Consider the following 21,180-nt stretch of genomic DNA (forward strand, 5'->3'; position numbering starts at 1 on the left):
CTTGTCCCCTATTTTTACAGCCTGGGTCCTGTCTGTGAATAAGTTGAAGATCCAGCTGCAGATCTGAATGCTAAGGCCCAGGTTCCGGAGTTTAGGAATGAGTTTATTTGGAATGATGGTATTAAAGGCAGAGCTGTAGTCAATGAAAAGGAGCCTTACGTATGCGTCTTTATTCTCCAGGTGTTCTAAGGAGGAATGTAGGACTAGAGAGGTGGCATCTGCCATTGACCTGTTGCTCCGGTAGGTGAATTGCAAAGCGTCGGGGTTGACCGGTAGGCTGTGGTTGATGTGTGGCGTAACCAATCGCTCGATGCACTTCATAGCAATTGATGTCAGAGCCACAGGTCGATAGTCATTCAGGCATGCCACCTTGCTCTTCTTCGGCACTGGGATTATCGTTGCCTTCTTAAAACACGAGGGGATCTTAAACTGAAGCAAGGAGCAGTTGAAGATGTCAGCAAACACTCCAGCTAGCTTACTTGCACAGGCCCGGAGAACCCGTCCTGGGTGCCATCTGGGCCCGTCGCCTTCCTTGGACTTATCTTCAGGAAGGACGTTCTAACGTCCTCCTTGGTGACGATGAATCTCGATGCCACCAGGTCCGGTTCATCCGGAGGGAGCAGGACGCTCCTCTTCTGTTCGAATCTTGCTTAGAATACGTTAAGTTCGTCAGGAAGAGAAGCGCCACAATTATTGATATTCCCAGCCTTTTCTTTGTGCCCAGTGATCTCATTTAGACCCTGCCATAGTCTAGTGGCATCCCTCTGGTTAGCCCGAGCTTCCAACTTGGCTCAATATTGCCTCTTGGTGCCCTTAATGGCTTTCTGGAGTTCATGCCTGGATTCAGTGTAGCGACTGGTATCCCCAGACCTAAAAGCCACAGCTCCAGCCTTCAAAAGGGACTTGACCTCATAATTCATCCAAGGTTTCCGGTTAGGGAATACCCGGATCGTCTTGCGATCTAGAATTACCCATTCCTGATTGCCCGTGAGAAGGTGGCAGTGAGATGGGCCTTCTTGAACCGCTGCAGGCCTTGAGGTTTGGGTAGACGCACGATACCGTCAGGGGAGGGAGTGCTGGGATTTTGAATTAGATGATGAAATGGTGATAACACTCAGTGGCCACTTTATTAGGTACATCTGTACATAGGGTTACCAACTTTCTCACTCCCAAATAAGGGACAAGATTAGCAGTCAAATACGGGACACTTGTGTTTACCCCGAGAAAGACTACCATGACCATGAAGCCTTGCGTGGGCACCTGTGTGCGCTTGCATGACATGCGCGTACGTGATGTGCGCATACGAGATGTGCGCATACGTGACGTGCACATGCGTGTACATGCCGATTATTTTCTACAAATCGGTTCTGGCTTAATCTTCCCGAATCCGATACACTGTACATACATTATTTCTACTTTATATAGGCTGTGTATTTATCATATCATTCCTGCTTTTACTATATCTTAGTGTTATTTTAGGTTTTATGTGTTATTTGGCATGATTTGGTAGGTTATTTTTTGGGTCTGGGAACACTCAAAAATTTTTCCCATATAAATGAATGTTAATTGCTTCTTCGCTTTACGCCATTTCGGCTTATGAACAGTTTCATAGGAACGCTGTACCTTAGCGGGGGAAATACGGGACAAGGGTGGTCCCGTATGGGACAAACCAATTTAACCCAATATACAGGATGTCCCAGCTAACACGAGACAGTTGATAACCCTATCTGTACACCTCCCTGTCATTGCAAATATTAAATCAGCCAATCATGTGGCAGCAAGTCAATGCACAACGACATGCAGACAAGTGTGTATTTGAATTTCTGAAAAGCATAAACTTTTTGATATTATTTGAGATTTTTTGGGGGGAGTCTAGTGGGTATACTTCCCGTCTGTTTGCTCCACGCTCCAATGCAGTAGGTGGCGGCAATGCACCTTATGTTGGTCTGCAACCTTCATTAAACTTCATTAAACTTCATTAAAAGAAGAGTAAAAGGTGCAGCTGTTGTTCAGATCAATTATCAGAATGGGGAAGAAATGTGATCTAAATGACTTTGATCGTTTAATGATTCTTGGTGCCAGACGGGGTTGTTTGAGTATCTCAGAAACTGCTGATCCCCTGGAATTTTTATGCACAGCAGTCTCTGGAGTTTACAGAGAATAGCACAAAAAAACTAAAAAGCAGAGACGGTGAGTGGCAGCTCTGTGGGCAAGAATGACTTGTCAATGAGAAAAGTCTGAGGAGAATAGCCAGACTGGTTCATGCTGACAGGAAGCTGTCAGAAGCTCCAATAACCATGCATTACAAAAGTGGTGTGCCGAAAACACCGTGGTAACATAATGGTTAGCGCAACGTTATTACAGCTTGGGGACCTTTGGAGTTCAAGTTCAATTCCACGATGTCTGCAATGTGTCTCCGCATGTCCTCCCCATGGAATGCGTGTGTTTCCTCCGGGTGCTCTGGTTTTTTCCTACAGTCCAAAAACCTACCGGTTGGTAGGTTAATTAGTCATTCTAAATTGTCCCGCGATTAGGCTAGGATTAAATCGGAGGGTTGATGGGCTGCATGGCTCGAAGGTCCAGTAGGCCTATTCTGCACTGTATCTCAATAAATAGTTAAATAAATTGCCCCATGATTATGTTAGGGTTACTCGGGATTGTAGAGTTGCTGGACAGTGTGGCTCACAAGGTTGTATCACTAAAATAGCAAATGAAGAGCACACATGTAGAAGCTTGAAGTGGATGGGCTACAGCAGCAGAGGTCCACAAAAAATACAAAATACACTCAGTGGCCACTGTATTAGGTGCAGAAGGTCACTAATAAAGTGATGGTTGACCGTATTCCAAGTCAGGCCAGGATGTGGTTGGGAGGGCAGCTTTCAGTTGTGCTGCATCCATGCTTTTGCTGACCTTGTCCTTCGAGTTGGTAATGGTGGCTGGTTTGGAAGGTGCTGCGTTAGGAATCTGCCTTTAAACTTGCGAAGAAGAGAGATTGGTTAAACTGGGCCTGCATTCTCTAGGGTTTAGGAGAGTGAGAGGTGGCCTCACGAAAACTTCCAATTCCAACAGGATACTGCAGGGAGACTCTTTCCCCTGACTGAGGAGTTGTGAACTGAAGATTACAGCCTCAGTCAGAAGCGGTAGGTCGTGTGGGGTCATTTCTTCTCTCAAAGAGCCATGAGCCTTCAAAGTTCTCTGCTCAGCAAGGCTGCAAAGGCTCAGTCATTGGATTCACTCAGAGATTCATGGATCTCTGGAGGGTAAAAGTAGCAGAGGATGAGGGGAGGACATCTCAGGGAAATCAAGCTGAGATAATCAGCCACAATCGTGTTAAATGGCAGAAGAGGATTGAGGACCAAGGTGGATGACTCCTGTTCCTCAGTTTTATGTTCTTTGTGCACGCTCTGCCATCACAAGTAAATGTAATGCAGTTATACATCATGGACGCAGGTTCTTTGGCCTATCGAGTCTGCAGTGCATAAAAGACCATTAGACCCTCAGACACAGGAGCAGAATTAGGCCACTCGGGCCATTGAGTCTGCTCTGCTATTCCATCGTAGCTGATTTATTATGCAACTCAACCCATTCTCTTGCCTTCTCCCTGTAACCTTTGACACCCTACTAATGAAGCACCTATCAACCTGTGCTTTAAATATACCCAATGATTTGGCTTCTATAGCTATCTGCAGCAATGAATTCCAAGGATTCACCACCCTCTGGCTAAAGAAATTTATTCTTATCACTGTTCTAAATGCATGTCTCCCTGTTCAGAGGCTGTGAACCCTGGTCCTAGACTCCCCCACTATACAAAAAAATCCTCTCCACATCCACGCCATCTAGACCTTTCCATGAGGTCCCACCCCATTCTTCCAAACTCCAGTGAGTGCAGGCACAGAGCCAATTAAGGCTCTTCATATGTCAACCCTTTCATTCCTGGAATTACTCTCGTGACCTCCTCTGGACCCTCTCCAATGCCGGCACATCCCGTCTTCAGTAAGGGGCCCACAACTGCTTGCAGTACTCCAAATGTGGTCTGACTGATGCCTTAAAAAGTCTCAGCATTACTCAGCTCAAGCTTGGCAAACACCGCAACATCAAATCCTTGCTTTTATATTCTAGTCCTCTTAAAATGAATGTTAACATTGCATTTGCCTTCCTCACCTCCGACTCAATCTGCAAGTTAACCTTCAGGGAATCCTGTTCAAGGACCCCTAAACCCCTTTGCACCTCTGATTTTTGAAGTACGATAGGCACCCATTACTCTAATCCTACAATTCCCCCATTTTATTCTCCATACTTGACCTGTCAACCCTATGCCAGTTTGTACCACTCACCTCCACATTACAGGCCATTTGCAGCAGACATATTACTCACCTTCGGGATGAAATTGGATCAGATGGAAGACATCCTCATGGTCACAAAAGGGAACGTGCAATCCCCACACAGACCATGCCCGAGGTGAAGACTGAAAGTGGGTCACTGAACCTGTGAGGGAGCAGGATTATTATCTGCACCGTTCCTTCTGTTTTTTAAATTATTTTTCTCAAAAATAAAATTTATATTACACATACATAAAAGAAAGCAAAGTACATGGCTTTCTTTACACCATTGTGTCACCAGGAGTGCACATGCCTAGTGCCGTCAAGCGAAATATTCACAGAGCCATTAATTTTTGTACATTGTATGTATAAAATCTAAAAATACACTTCAAATGTTTGAGAGACTGTTACACAGGGCCCAGACCTCAGTATTGAGTGATATTTTTTATATTTCAAAAAAAGACTTTATATTTGAGGAAAAATGTGCAGAAAGGAAGAGACAGAGCAAAAGATAAAATGTTTATTGTTCATGGTTGGGAGTTCAGCAGTGAAAACTTTACAGAGAGAAGGACGTAAAGTTAGCTTAGTACATAGATTTTATTATTCTGTTATGGATTTTGTTCTGTTTTGTAGCTTCAAAACATTAAACTCATTCAAAGAAAGACACAGGAGTCTGAAAATGTGGGTGTAACTTTGTCTTTAAACGTGGTGCACTCATATCACGTGGTCGCGTGATGACATATGCAATTAACATATTTTTACGTATAATCCATAATGAATTATTTAAAAGAACAAGAGTGCTTAATCAAACAATATACATATATACTTTTTTTTATTCTTTATACTTTATTGTTGCCAAATAATTGATACTAGAACGTACAATCATCACAGCGATATTTGATTCTGCGCTTTGTGCTCCCTGGAGTACTATATATATATATACACATGATAACTCAAACATTACTTACATGTTAAATACACAACAGATTTATTCAGTATGACAACAGGAAATTGAACCTTAAGGTTGTATATGGTGACATATTTATATACTTGGATAATATATTTACTTTGAACTATTGTTGTCACCCATGTGGGCTCCACAGAAACATAGAAAACCTACAGCACAATACAGGCCCTTTGGCCCACAATGCTGTGCTGAAAATGTACTTACTTTAGAAATTACCTCGGGTTACCCATAGCCCTCTATTTTTCTAAGCTCCATGTACTTATCCAGGACCTCTTAAAAGACCCTATTGTATCTGCCTCCAACACCACTGGCGGCAGCCTGTTCCACACACTCACCACTTTCTGCGTAAAAACTTACCCCTGACATCTCTGTACCTACTTCCAAGCACCTTAAAACTCTGCCCTCTCGTGTTAGCCATTTCAGCCCTGGGAAAAACATCTGACTATCCACACGATCAGTGCCTCTAGTCATCTTATACACCTCTATCAGGTCACCTCTCATCCTATGCCGCTCCAAGGAAAAAAGGCCAAATTCACTCAACCTATTCTGACAAGGCAAGCTCCCCAATCCAGGCAACATTCTTGTAAATCTCCTCTGCACCCTTTCTATAGTTTCTGCATCCTTCCTGTAGTGAGGTTACCAGAACTGAGCACAGTGCTCCAAGTGGGGTCTAACCAGGGTCCTACATAGCTGTAACATTACCTCTCAGCTTTTAAACTCAATCCCACGCTTGATGAAGGCAAATACATCATATGCCTTCTTAACCACAGAGTCAACCTGCACAGCAGCTTTGAGTGTCCTATGGACTCGGACCCCAAGATCCCTCTGATCCTCCAGATTACCAAAAGTTTTACCATTAATACTATATTCTGCCATCATATTTGACCTACCAAAATGAACCACCTCACACTTTTCTGGGTTGAACTCCACCTGCCACTTCTCACTATTGATGTTCCGACCCCCAACCTTTGTGTCATCAGCAAATTTACTAACCCATCCCTCCACCTCCTCGTCCAGGTCATTTATAAAGATCATGAAGGAAAGGGGTACCAGGACAGATCCCTGAGGCACACCACTGGTCACCAACCTCCATGCAGGATATGACTCGCCTACAACCACTCATTGCCTTCTGTGTGCAAGCCAGTTCTGGATCCACAGAGCAATGCCCCCTTGGATCCCATGCCTCCTTACTTTCTTAATAAGCCTTGCATGGGGTATCTTATCAAATGCCTTGCTGAAATCCATACACACTACATCTACTGCCCTACCTTCATCAGTGTGTTTAGTCACATCCTCAAAAAATTCAAACAGGCTCATAAGGCACAACCTGCCTTTGACAAAGCCATGCTGACTATTCCTAACCATATTATCATCAGCTCTCTAAGGTGATAGACCTTTTGATTGTTCGAGGGGCTGCTCCCACCCAACTCAGCCCCACCATATGCAGTAGCACAAGGATCAAGACTGCTGACTTTTGCACAGATGCTTAGTGTTGGCCGAATTGAGGTTCAGTGCGTCCCTCAGCACGTACTCCTGCAGCCTGGACTGATCCAGCCCGCAGCGTTCCCTTGTGGATATCTCTCTGAGCTGGATGAGCACCAGGTTTCAGGCAGACCAAAGGATCTCCTTCATGCTGGGTCCCTACTTGCACTTTCACTGCACCCACAGCTAAAGAGCGTTTCCCTGAGTTTGCTTCCCATCACTTTAAAGCTGTTTCATTCTGCGAAATGGTGATGACGTGCTTTTGAGGAGTTGTTACCGTGGCAGCATGAAAAAAGCAGTAGCTAATTTGCAGGAGATGATCTTGCAAAAAGAAGTGACAATAACCAGGAGGTTGACTTCTGTCGAGTTCGTTGTGCGATAAATATCATAGTTGCGAATTTGAAGAAACTTGCTGTTTAAAGTACATTGGCTACAAACCTAGTCTATCGTCAGAAACAATCATGACACATACCTGTTGCGAGAATGACACCTCTTCATTTAACTTCATCCTTAACACCTCTCTCTGTAGATCATCAATCCGAATATATCAGTTCATGGCTCAATGCCTTCGTTTGCTAATTACCCTAGGAAATGTTTAGTGATGTATTGCTGTAGTAATGATACATCCTCAATTTGATTTATAAATCTGCTTCAAGCAACTTACAACTTACCCTGATCCAACCACGCTGACATCACAACCAAGAAAGCTCACCAGCACTTCTACTGCCTCAGGAGGTTAAAGAAATTTGGCACATACTCTTTGACTATCACCAGTTTTTAATCAATGCACAGTCGAAAGCATCCTATCCAGATTTATCACTGGTTGGTATGGCAACTGCTCTGCATATGACCACATGAAACTGTAGACATAGCTCAACACAACACAGAAACCCTCCTCCTCTCTATGGATGCTATCGACAATTCTCACTGCCTCAGTAAAGCAGTCGGCATAAACAAAGACCCCACCCACCTCAGGCATTCATTCCTCTCAACTCATACAAAAGCATGGAAGGCAGCTTCTATCCCGCTGTTATAAGGCTATTGAATGATTCCCTAGTGTCATAAGATAGATTTTTGACATCACTATCTACCTCATCGCGACCTCGCACCTTACTCTCCACCTGCACTACACTTTCCCAATACTGTAACACTTCATCCTGCATTCTGCTATTGTGTTACTCTGTACTACCTCAATGAACTGTTGCAATGAATCGATCTGTATGAGCAAGAATTTCACTGTACATCGGCATGTAACAATAATAAGCACAGGAGATTCTGCAGTTGCTGGAAATCCAGAGCAACATGCACACACAACGCTGGAGGAGCTCAGCAAGTCAGGCGGCGTCTATGGAGGGGAATAAGCAGTCAATGTTTTGAGCCGAGACCTTCGTCAGGAACTAAAAGCAAGGGCGCAGAAGGCAGAATAAGGTGGTGGCAGGAGGGGAAAGCGTACAAGCTGGCAGGTGATAGGTGAGGCTGAATGTGGGTGCAATGGGATGAGGGATGGATAATTTTTAAAATGTATTATTTGGACTATTTCTCCTCCTTTGCACATTGGACGTTTAGTATAATATTTCATATATTCTATCATATCTCTTTATCTTCCTGAAAATGTCTACAAGGAAATGAATCTCAAAGTACTATATGGTGACATGTGTGTATTTTGATAATAACTTTACTTTGGACGTGGACTTGGGAAAAAAAGCTTTGTGTTTCCCCCAGACTTTGCAGCTACAACACTCTGGCCAGACATGGTCCTGTGGTCCACAACAGCCAAGCTGGCATATGTTGTGGAATTGACAGTACCATGGGAAGATGGTGTCAAAGAAGCTTATAAGAGGAAAAAGATCAAGTGCTCTGAACTGGCGACTGAAGCGGCCCAGAATGGCTGGAAGACCAAGATTTTCCCTGTAGAAGTGGGATGCAGGGGATTCATTACTACATCTACAACCAGTCTATTGAAGAAGATGGGGGTGAGGGTCACTCCCTCCAACAAGCAATTGTCCTTGTCAAATACAGCAGAAGAATGCAGCAATTGGATTTGGATTAAAAGGAAAGACAACAACTGGGCTGCAAGATGAAGACAGGAGGGTGTGGAATTGAGGGAGGTGTATCTGGGACGTCAGGTAGCACCGCTGAACCCTCTGGAGATGTCGTGGGCTTATCAACGAAATGTCAAAGAAGGAGTGTGCCCACCTGATGACCCCGCTGACGTACCTACCCTCCCCCCTTGTCACCACTCCAAACCCACTGCCAACATTGAGAGCGCTAACTTACCATAGGGATTGAAACATCAAGTCTTAGTAGCTCTACTGAACTTTTTGAACTTTGATGAAGTAAGAAGCTGGGAGGTGATAGGTGGAAGAGGTAAAAGGCCGAAGAAGAAGGAATCTAATTCTGCACACAGATCATTTATTGGGATCTAATCTTCATCTCCTGACCCCTCCCCATCTTGATATATATTTTCTGCACCCTCTCTTAAGCCTTTACACCCTTCCTGAGTTTTGGGATCCAGAACTCACTGCATTATTTCAATAGTCATTACACCAGTACATATATGTACTCTTGTGTATGACAATAAACTATTGACCTTCTCACGCCAATAAACACTCATCAGAGGGGGAGTCTAGGACCAGAGGGCACAGCCTCAGAATAGAAGGTTGCTTCTTTGGAACAGAGATGAGGAGGAACTTCCTTAGCTAGAGGGTGGTGAATTTGTGAAATTCATTGCCACCAGCGGCTGTGGAGGCCGCCATTGGGTATATTTGAACTGGAAGTTAATGGGTTCTTGACTAGTAAAGGTGACAAGGGTTTCAGGGAGAAGGCAGGTGAATGGGGTTGAGAGTGACAATAAATTAACCAGGATGGAATGGCAGAGCAGATTCGAATGGCCTCAATCGGTTTGTATGTCTTATGGTCTCATGACTTCCTTGTCTTTCTGCTCTGTGGATTTATTTATAAAGTCCAGGATCAGATTCTTCTTAAGAATAAATAATTTGTACAATGAACGCAACATTCCTGTCTCAGCAGCTGACTAAAGTAGAAAGAAGTACCGATCGTACCAACCAGAAGGCCATGCACATTTTCAGAGGTCATTTACTTTGTGTGCAGCCAGGAGCAAACCTCCCTACTGCCTAACTTTGGAAGGCAGCAAGGTCACTCCACCATTGATGTGTGTATTTAAGATGGTGTGGCCTCTGAAGGCTGCAGTGCTCCACTATCCCACTATGTTACACTGATCGCAGCCGAAGCACATTGTGCAGTAGGAGTTATCTGAGGGAACTGGGGGATTTGTGGTGAGAGGCGCTATAGGGAAGATTGTGGCAGCATATTATCTCTGTCAGCTCAGCTCCTTATCCGCTAAATGGATTTCTGCTGGGAATGAGGAGCTTAACCTGCCAGCTCAGAATGGGAGTGAACATTTAATCAGTAAATACCACTGATAAGCCAAACAGGAGTGCTTTGTAATGCCTGTTTGTCATTCAGTTTTCCTTCAGATCCGCTTCTGTCATAAGCACAATGTTGAAGGAGACAGATATTTCCTGACAGAGACCACCCAAAGAATTTCTCCTCACGTCCTTGAAAGATCACCTGTAGCCAGACCCCCAGAGACTGTACACACTCCTCCCTCACTGGCCCAATCTTTATCAGTCCAGTCCATCTCCCACTGGAAATTTCTGCATATTGCCACTACAAAGACCACAAGACCATTAAGAGTGGAATTAGGCCGATTGGCTCATCGAGTCTGCTCTGCCATTTCATCATGGCTGATCCATTTCCTTCTCAACCCCAATCTCCTGCCATCTCCCTGTATCCCTTCATGCCCTGGCTAATCAAGAATCTATCAATCTGTGCCTTAAGTATACCCAATGACTTGGCCTCCACAGTTGCCTGTGGCAATAACTTCCATAGATTCACCACTCGCTGGCTAAAGAATTTCCTCCTCATCTCCATTCTAAATGGACGTCCCTCTATTCTGAGGCTATGCCCTCCAGTCCTACACTCACCCACCATTGGAAGCATCCTCTCCACATCCACTCTGTTGAAGCCTTTCAACATTTGTTGTTGAAAGCCCACATCTCGGCCAAGATGCTTGGGCTGACCTGGGAGCAACAAATAATCATAACTGAGAAATTAGGATTGAGAACAATATAAATTAAGATGCATTCCTCATACTAGCCTCTCTACTATCGAGGACATCGTCAAAAGGTAATGCCTCAAAAAAGCAATATTCATCTTTAAGGGCTCCCATCACCCAGGACATATCCTCTTCTCATCACTAGCATCAGAGAAGAGGTACAGGGGCCTGAAGACACACACCCAAATTTATTAGGAACAGCTTCTTCCCTTCTGCTACCAGTTTTCTGAACAAACAATGAGCCCCTGAACACTACCTCACTATTTTTGCTCCTGTTTTGCACTCCTCATTTAATTGTAATTTATAATATATTTTATGTATTGCACTGTACTGCTGCCACAAAACAACAAATTTCATGACATATGGCAGTGGTAACAAACCAGTTGTCAGAGTTAGATAAAAGACTAAAAATGGACAAGCAATTTTATAATGGTAGGCAGCCGTTGATCCCAGGGGATCGTGGGTTTGCGCCTCTAGTGGACTGAGCCCTCTCCAGGGCGCAATCCTGGGCGGGGAGATTTGAGGAACCAGCTGTTACCCATGCAGTGGGTTGCCCCTCTCCACATCACTGATGTAGTCCAAGGGAAGGGCAAACGCCGATACAGCTTGGCACCAGTGTAGTCGCAGAGGTTGCCAGAGTGAAGTGGTAAATGACATCAAACTGCCTTAGGGACCCCGGCTCCAGATTTCTTCCTCAGGGTTTCCTCCAAAGCCTTTCCCATAGGTGGGTATGGCCAAAGGCAGCGGAGGTTTAAGATCAGATTTTTCCTTCTATAGGAATTTTATACAGATATATTAAGCATCTACTGATATCACCAAGACTGATATCTTGTTTAAATATTGATCAGAAAATGTAGGAAACTTTAGCAAGCCATATAACCCATCAATCCTCTTCTAGCCCACTAGGTTTTCAAGCTATCAATGAGATTGGTTGCCAACTAAATCCAATGCAATCTGAGCAAATCAGTATTTTGTACATTAGTTTAAGTTGTGAATGACATTGAATTTCAGGAATGTCTGGCTTGCTTTATACTGCTGGAAAATTCCTATGAAAAATTAAATTAATTTGAAAGGCATGCACTTTACATCAAAAACACAGATGGTGAGAAAAAATGAGGCATTCCAAATGTTTTTATATTACACCGTGTTACTGATCATCCCCAGTGAATGATTCATTCTAATCTTGCTGCATTATTTAAGGCAAGACAGCGACTATATTTCATTAAGAATTTGGGGAGGTTTGGAATGTCACCTAAAACACTCAAAAATTTATACAGAACATTCTGACTGGCTGCATCATCATCTGGTACGGGGGGCGGGGGACGTGGGTAAGAGACTACTGCACAGGATCAAAATAAGTTGCAGAGAACAGTAAAATTAGTCAGCTCCATCATAGACACTAGCCACCATAGTATCAAGGAGCAATGCCTCCGAAAGGCAGTGTGCCTCATTCAGGACCTCCACCACCCAGGACATGCCCTCTTCTCACTGTTACCATCAGGAAGGAGGTACAGAAGCCTGAAGGCACATAGTCAGTGATTCAGGTACAGCTTCTTTCCCTCTGCCATCCAGTTTCTAAGTGGATATTGAAACTATGAACACTACCTCCCTACTTTTATTTCTATTTTTGCACTACTTTTTTAATTTAACTATTTTATATATATAAAATTGTACTTACATATTGTAATTCACAGTTTATTTCTATACTTTCATGTATTGCATTGAACTGCTGCCACAAGGTTAAGAAATTTCACAACGTATGCTGGTAATATTAAACCTGATTCTACCTCTGATACTGAAGTCATTAACTTATTAGATGCAGACATAATTGACCACACCAGCATTTATTATCCACCCCTAACCGCCTCCGCGTTGAGGTAGTAGTTATGAGGTAGTCACATTGGAGGGTTTAATGTCAGAACGGAGCAGAGTGGATAAGGGTGGAAGGCTGCAAAGTGAACATCCTCAGATAAAAGAGACAGAAGATAGGAACAACACACCGTGGCCAGTTTATTAGTCGTCACCTGTACCTAACAAAGTGGGCGCTGTGTGTATGTTGTAGCATAGCTACTTCAAGTTTCGATAGGTTTAGCGTTCAGATATGCTCTTCTGCACATCACTATTGTAATGTGTGGTTATTCAAGTTCCTGTTGCCTTCCTGTCAGCTTGAACCAGTCCGGCCATTCTCCTCTCACCTCTCTCATTAGCAAGGCGTTTTTGCCTACAGAAATGCCGCTCACTGAATGCTTGTTGCACAACTCCCTAGAGACTGGTGTGCATGAAAATCCCAGGAAATCAGCAATTTCTGAGGTATTCAAACCACTCCATCTGGCATCAATGATCATTCCACAGTCAAAGTCACTTACTGTAGAACACATTCCTTCCCCATTTTGATGGTTGGCCTGAGCAGCAACTGAACCTTTTGACCATGTCTGCATGCTTTTATCCATTGAATTGCAGCTACTTGATTTCAGAGTGTGGCTGGATTTTTAATGCTATAGCAAGTGATGATTTTTGTTAACAAAACTATTAAAATATATTTTATGCAGTAGGTGGAGTGTAATTCCCTCAGATAAGTACTTGAAAACATAATAGTTGAATATGTTTCAATTTCCTCCACATCCCAAAGACGTGTGGGCTAGTGGCTTAATTGCCCACTGTACAATGCCCTAGTGGTAGATTCTGAGGGGAATTGGTGGGGGGGGGGGGGGGGGAGTCTGGGGAGAATAATAAATAGGTCAGTGTAGGATTCATGTAAGTGAGTCCAGGATGATGGACAAGGGTTCAGTGGACAAATGGGCCTATAACTGTGCTATATAAATCTATGAATCTCTATGAAATTTTAAACCAATGTATTTACATTTTAGAAGATCATCTGATTTTGCATCTGCTTCTGCACTGTGCATGTTCTAATCTTAATTTCCATGGTTGAAAATAAGTTTGCTAAAAAAGGGTGATCCCTTTCCTCCCTACATTTTGTGACAAATCTTCAACGTGATTGGCTGCTTATGTTGCAAGACTCTGTGGAGCCGTCAGAATGTTAACTGTGGTCACGGAAACGGAAACCATAGCAAAGTAATCACTAGATTTTCATGCTTGTCTCCCTTCATGGTCTGTTACAATCACCATGGCTTCACAACTGACTGCAAAACATGATCCATTCTGATTTCACCACAGGCGGGGGATGGGTTTACTGGAAGTTCTCTCTTTCACAATTTCATGATGGACACGCTGGTAGCTGTCCATCAAATGACATTTGATGTTGTACAGGCAATACGAACTAAATACTTAATTTTAGAGAGGAGAGCCTTATGTTTTTATTGGATGTGCTTCCTTCAACTCAGTATTCCCTTGTCGAGTCATAAGTTGGCCAGTCTCCAAACAAGAGTGGAAATTTGGCTTTGTGATTTGCCAAGATACAGATGTAACACTTCAGATACTAGCCTTTTATAAACAAGGACAGTTAACTATACCTGTGCCATAACTAGGAAGATACTTTTGGAACTGAAAGAGAGGAAAATAACAGGAACATTTTTATCAACCAACAAACATAAAAGTTGCTGGTAAACGCAGCAGGCCAGGCAGCATCTCTAGGAAGAGGTACAGTCGATGTTTCGGGCTGAGACCCTTCGTCAGGACTAACTTACTAGCTCTTCTTTCAGTTAGTCCTGACGAGGGGTCTCGGCCAGAAACGTCGACTGTACCTCTTCCTAGAGACGCTGCTTGGCCTGCTGCGTTCACCAGCAACTTTTATGTGTGTTGCTTGAAATTCCAGCGTCTGCAGATTTCCTCGTGGAAACATTTTTATCAGCTATTTCTGAAAAATACACAGCAGGATAACAGTTTTACCACAGCTTGGTGTTGTATTAATCACAACAAGAGATGTTAATGATTGTAGGAAAAACAGATTCTTCCATTGGTAGCAGAGTGATTTTCACAGTTTCCTTGAAGAAATGCAACGTGCCCACCAATACCTGCTACATGATCGTTCAAAGTGGAGAAGGAGCATTTAGGGTGACTCCACAAGGCAATGCCCGAAGTTTGAGCAGAACAGAGGAGCATGAGGGCTGAGGGGAGCACAGGAGCGCCGAAGAGAGTTAGGGGAGCAGAAGTGTATTGGCGGGGGTGGGGTGGTGAACGTGTTCTTATAGACAAGAGGTTCTGCGGTTTCTAGAAATCCAAAGCATCAAGCACAAGATGATGGAAGAGCTCTGCAGGTCAGGCAGCATTTATAGAGAGGAATAAAGAGTCAACATCTCAGGCCAAGAGCCTTCACAGGTGGTTTCTTATGTTTATTTTGACTATGTATTGCGTCTGTCACAACATTGGAGGTTTTCTGGTTAATTACTTCAAAGTTGTTTGTGGGAGCTTGCTACATACAAATCTGCTATCTCAATTCCATGTACATTTAAAAAAATGTCTCATTGGTTGGAAAACAATCCAACATGCAGAGAAGGAGCGATAAATTTGTTCCTCATGTTCTGATATCATTTAATATAGTACCAAACCTGAACAAGTAGCTCTCGTATTATACAGAGCCCCGATTACATAATAAAACCTGTTGCAGGAACTTCGCAGGGATGTTTACAGACAGAACTTGGCACCAGGTCACAGAAGGAGATTGTAATACAGGGAAAGGAGTAGACTTCTCATACATATATCTCTAAAGGAGGAGGAAGAGACAGGGAGAGAACACAGAGAGCGCTGGTTGCACGAAACGCCTAGCGTGGGTGATGGGAGAGGCAGATACATTAGGGGCATTTAAGAAATCCTTAGATAGGCAGATGGATGATAGAAAAATGGAAGGCTATATCCATGGGTCACTGCTAGGGCACAGGCCGGGGTCTGATCAAACCCGGTCGGGTTGCCTGGGCGTTTTGTGTATGCTGTTGAAAGACCCGAAACACCCGACGACCCCGGGTAGCATCACTGATGATGTGCCCTAGCTTAGCATCATGCAGATGTTTCTGTAAGAAAAAATGGTCATCACAACAATCTGGGCTGAAAGGCCTGTACTGTGCTGTCTATTAGAACATGGTGCAAAAAAAAACATGCAGTGACAACTATAATCACGGTTGCAAAAGAGGAGATATTTGGAGGAACAGAGATATCTTAAATGCTTGTAGTGCTGACGGAGATTATAAGTAATAAGATCGTAGAATATGGAAAAGATGGAAGGGGGAAGATGGGGTTCTAACATTTAACTGTCAAACATTAGAGATCATTTACTTAACTTACAGTTAAAGAATCTTACTGAAGTTCAGTTCATGGGCATCAGATTCAGATACTGTGTGAGAACCAAACCGTCACAGCACAGGAGCTCAATCTAGCGCTAGATTACTTTCCAGCACCTAGTCCAAATTGGCTCATGAAACCTTCACAAACATTTGGCCTAATCACATGACACTATGGTTAAGCAGCACACATAAAAATGGCTGGTACAGTCGACTGTACCTCTTCCTATAGATGCTGCCTGGCCTGCTGCATTCACCAGCAATGTTTATGTGTATCGCTTGAAATTCCAGCATCTGCAGATTTCCTCGTGTTTACCCTATGGTTAAGCAAGGTTGGAGCTTTAAAGCAACAATCACCTACATAAAGACAGAGTACAAAGCTCTATACTTCTGCTCTCTAAAATATTTTCTTTAATTCAAAGTAATTGTACTCTGCACTGGTCGTTAGCTTCTGATGATTATACACACAGCTGCCCCTGTAATATTGCGCCTCAGATGGCTTGGTTTGAAACAGTAGAGAGGGGCTCTTGAACACACAGGTTATTCGGTCTCCAACGATGATCGCGGACAGAGAGTATTTTGGAAGAGAATCCTAATAAGGAAAACTAAACCCAAGTGTCTAGACATCCTGCTTCCCACCTTTGGCTTTGGAAACCAAATAAAAACAAGTTCCCTCCACTGCACTGTTTATTGCCAGGGCTTTGTAAAATTCATTCTTTCTATTTCCAGATGGCCGCTAATTATTTTTAAGTACCAGTGCAAGGAGACAGTTCTGATACTTAACGGAATTCTTGCGGTAATTCTAACATTTTTCAATATCTACTGGACTGTCCCTGAATATACTGCAAGGTTGTTGATTCCCAATGCCCACACAATAGCGATCCTTCAGACTTGGTATAATATTGTTAACTTCTGAAGCTATATGGAACAATTGGTATCATTACGCAAATATATTCAAAAACCATTGAAGGTTTGCTTGTCTATCCTCTGGTTCCATCAGACCATAAGATACAGGAGCAGAATTAGGCCATTTGACCCATTGAGTCTGCTCTGCCATTTCATTACGGCTGATGCAATTTTCCTCTCGGCCCCAATTTCTTGCCTTCTCCCCGTATCCTATCATACCCTGACCAATCAAGAATCTATCAACCTCTGCCTTAAGTATACTTAAAGACTTGACCTCCACATCCACCTGTGGCAACTAATTCCACAGATTCACTACTCTCTGGCTAAAGAAATTCCTCTTGATCTCTATTCTGAAAGGATGCCCCTCTATTCTGAGGATGTGTCCTCTGGACCTGGCCTCTCCCACCTTAGGAAACATCCTCTGCACATCCGCTCTATCAAAGCCTTTCACCATTAAAGCAACACACATAAAAGTTGCTGGTGAACGCAGCAGGCCAGGCAGCATCTCTAGGAAGAGGTGTAGTCGGCGTTTCAGGCCGAGACCCTTCGTCAGGACTATTAGGACCTTTCACCATTAGTTAGGTTTTAATGATGTCACCCCTCATTCTTCTGAATTCTAGTGAATACAGGCCCAGAGCCATCAGACGCTCTTCATATGACAAGCCATTCAATCCTGGAATCATTTTTGTGAACCTCCTTTGAATCCTCTTCCGTGTCAGTACATCCTTTCCAAGGTAAAGGGTCCAAACAATTCTCCAAGTGGGGCCTCACCAGAGCTTTATGAAGTCTCAATGTCACATCCTTGCTTTTATATTCTAAATGTCTTGAAGTGAATGCTCACATTGCATTTGCCTTCTTCACCACAAATTCAACCTGCAAGTTAACATTTAAAGAATCCTACATGAGGACTCTCAAACCCTTTCCATTTCAGTTTTTTTTTTGTATTTTCTCTCCACTTAGAAAATAGTCAACCCTTTTATTTCTTCTACCAATGTGCATGATCATACATTTCCTGACACTATATTCCATCTGCCACTTCTTTGCCCATTCTCCTAATCTGTCTAGGTCCTTCTGTGGCCTCTCTATTCCTCAAAGCTACCTGCCCTTCTACCTATTTTTGTATCATACACAAACATTCAGGATCATTCAGAGATGGCCAGCCCATTGGCAGAAGTGAGCACCCCTGATGATTATTTTTCAGCCTAAAGATTGGTTAGATTGGTGATACCACTTATTTACTGTTGGAAGTTTGCTCCTTTTCTAGGTGGTTGGCCACATTGTTCGAGTAGTTCAGACTCTGGTGGCGGAACTCTGGATATTCAATGGTCCACAACTCTTCCTGTACCCTCCTTGTAAATGCTCTCTTAACTTTAGAAAACAGACCTATATTTTTAAAAATCGCAACTCAGACTGCACAGCAAGAAGTCAATATGCACGGCATTAAACATTTTTAAAAATGCTGCAAGTACCGGAAATCTGAAATAAAATCAAAACTTGCTGCAAACACTCAGCTGGTTGGGTAGCATAAGTGTAAAGAGAAATCGAATTCCTGTTTCAGGGCAGAGATCTTTTGCAACTTCGATAGGGCACTTCGAAGAGTCGGTGAATGAAGCTACCACCACGTTCTTTTTCAGGACAGGAATTTATACAATCTCTTAGAGGTGTCAAATTCACCACATTGGCCAGTTTCTCATCTCAGCAATTCTTATTGTATATGAAGGACCCCGTAACCTTCCGAGTGTATTCTAGGGCTTTGGGACAGTGGAGAGACGGGGAGCGGGAGAGGTTTGAAACCTAGATCTGAGGGGAGAGGGGAACATTTTTTCAGAATAAGAATGTCCATTCAAGAGGAGAAAATCCCCTTCTTCTTCTTAAGCTCATTTCACCTTCTGGGGCATAGCCAACATCAGCTAACCAGAGTCCTCTGTGCTGAGTCCTGTTGGCCCTGTGTCTTCTGCTTTCACCGCGTGACTTCACAGAGTACCTCTTCCAGGCGAAGGTCCTTCCCCTCCCAGAGAAGAGGCCTTAGGAGCTCCTGTTGGTGTTTCTGTAGCTCGGCATTTTTATGGAATGGAGTTGCTAGCCTTTTACCCAACCCACCTCCTTTCACAGCCAGGCTTGGGACCATCCATGGTGCAGTTTAGGAGAAGCCCCCTCCCCATCCCCCCCTCAGAAATATTAGGGGGTTAATTTTTCAGAGGGGGTTGATTCTCTACCTCAAGGGGGTTATGGAGGCTAAGTTACTTTATATATTCAAGAACAAGAAAGATCTCTTATTCTTATGGAATCAATGATTACAAACAGCAGACAGGAGAGTTGAACTGAGGCCAATGTTAGAAATGCCATGATTTTTTTGAATGATATAACATGGTTGAGTAGCTGTTTGGCATTCTACTTCTTTTGGCCCACTGCTCCTTACAATAACAACTGTTTTTCAATCTTTCAGGAGCTGGTGAATCAGGAAAAAGCACCATTGTCAAACAGATGAAGTAAGTGCAGATTTTCTCCTTTTAAAAAGACCTAAAAGTTTACTCACTTCACTGACGTGAGCCCACAGTTTATAAAACAGCACTGCCATGTTAAAATAGCACTCCAAGTGCAAACACACGTGTAACATTTTTTTCTGCTTCCTGCTGCAATCACTTGTCATTTACACAGCTGTCATATTGGTATGTAACAGCATCTGCAGACAAACTGTGAGTGCACATTTCCTCCCAAATGTAGAAGACTCAGTTTATAAATTCACTCTCACGGGCAGTTCTGCGGAACACTAACCTTTAGCTGGTAACCACGGGAAGGTAGAACCACTCTCACCTGAATAATACAAATTGAATGGATCATCCTCATAAATATAAAGTTTCTCTGTTTTCTCGAACGATATGCTGACGCATCCACACATGTGTGCATGCACACACATGGCCATACACACCACAAGAGAGTACACACACACGGGCACACACACACACCACACACACGATAGTCCACAAGCATGTGTGCGCGCGCACACACCACAACCACACAAGTCCACACTCACACACACCACACACACACATATGCACAACTACATGTGTCCATACACACACACAGACATGCATAGCCAAACGTGTCCACACACACAGAGCTGAAAGCAGGTTGCTTACATGGTTTCAAACTCTGTCAAGTCTGCATGCGTTCCTTTGGATGATTCTCTGACCAAGGAAACATTATTGCCTCCAGAGTATAAATGCACTTTATTGCACATTGACTGTGGAACACCAGTTCCATCGCTGAGAATATCCAGAAGCAACACTAATACATTCGGTGTACAGAGAGTGCACTAAAACCACTAGAACAGAAGGTTACATATATAGATAGATACTTTATTGATCCCAAGGGAAATTACAGTGTCAGAGTAGCATTACAAGTCCACAAATATACAAATATTAGAAAAGAAGTACGAGAGAATGAAAAATAAGTTACCTCAAACAGGAGGGGGCCATCTCTTCCCCGGCTACAAGTTGGTTCATTATAAAGCCTAATGGCCAAGGGTAAGAATGACCTCATGTCGCGCTCTTTGGAGCAGCGAAGTTTTCTTAGTTTATTACTAAAGGCGCTCCTCTGTTCAGCCAAGGTGACATGCAGAGGGTGAGAAACATTGTCCAGAATTGTCAGCATTTTCCGTAGGGTCCTTTGTTCTACCACAGCCTCCAGCGTGTCCAGTTTGACTCCTGTAACAGAGCCAGCCTTTCTAATCAGTTTAATGAGCCTGTTGGCATTGGTTGCGTTGATGCCATTGCCCCAGCACACCACTGCACGGAAAATTGTGGTGGTGACAACAGACAGGTAGAACATGTGAAGGAAAGGCCTGCATACTCCAAAGAACTGTAAATCCTGAAGTGAATAATTAACACCAAACAATTTATTCTCGTAGAATCATCCACCAAGATGGCTATTCAAAGGAAGAATGTTTAGCCTTCATATCCATCATCAATGGCAATATCCTTCAGTCTATCCTGGCCATCGTTCGAGCCATGTCCACCCTTGGGATTGACTACGGAAATACAGCAAATGCGGTAAGAAAGCATCCTACTTCAAAAATATTGACAAGGAATCCTTCTAAAACTTCAGTGTGTTGACAAGAACAGCAGATTAGAT

The 21,180-nt window shown here is 43.4% G+C and overlaps 1 protein-coding gene across 1 annotated transcript in view; it reads left to right on the forward strand.

Moving 5' to 3' along the window:
• Nucleotides 1–21,180, forward strand: part of LOC140210046 (guanine nucleotide-binding protein G(t) subunit alpha-2) — a 119,403-nt gene that overhangs the window by 14,087 nt on the left and 84,136 nt on the right. The window contains exons 2-3 of the mRNA XM_072278820.1: nt 19,493–19,535; nt 20,957–21,098. Of these exons, the coding sequence (XP_072134921.1) occupies nt 19,493–19,535; nt 20,957–21,098 (185 nt within the window). The remainder of the gene's footprint in view (nt 1–19,492; nt 19,536–20,956; nt 21,099–21,180) is intronic.

The sequence above is a fragment of the Mobula birostris genome, chromosome 14, assembly GCF_030028105.1.
Source record: "Mobula birostris isolate sMobBir1 chromosome 14, sMobBir1.hap1, whole genome shotgun sequence".
In the NCBI taxonomy this organism is placed as follows: Eukaryota; Metazoa; Chordata; class Chondrichthyes; order Myliobatiformes; family Myliobatidae; genus Mobula; species Mobula birostris.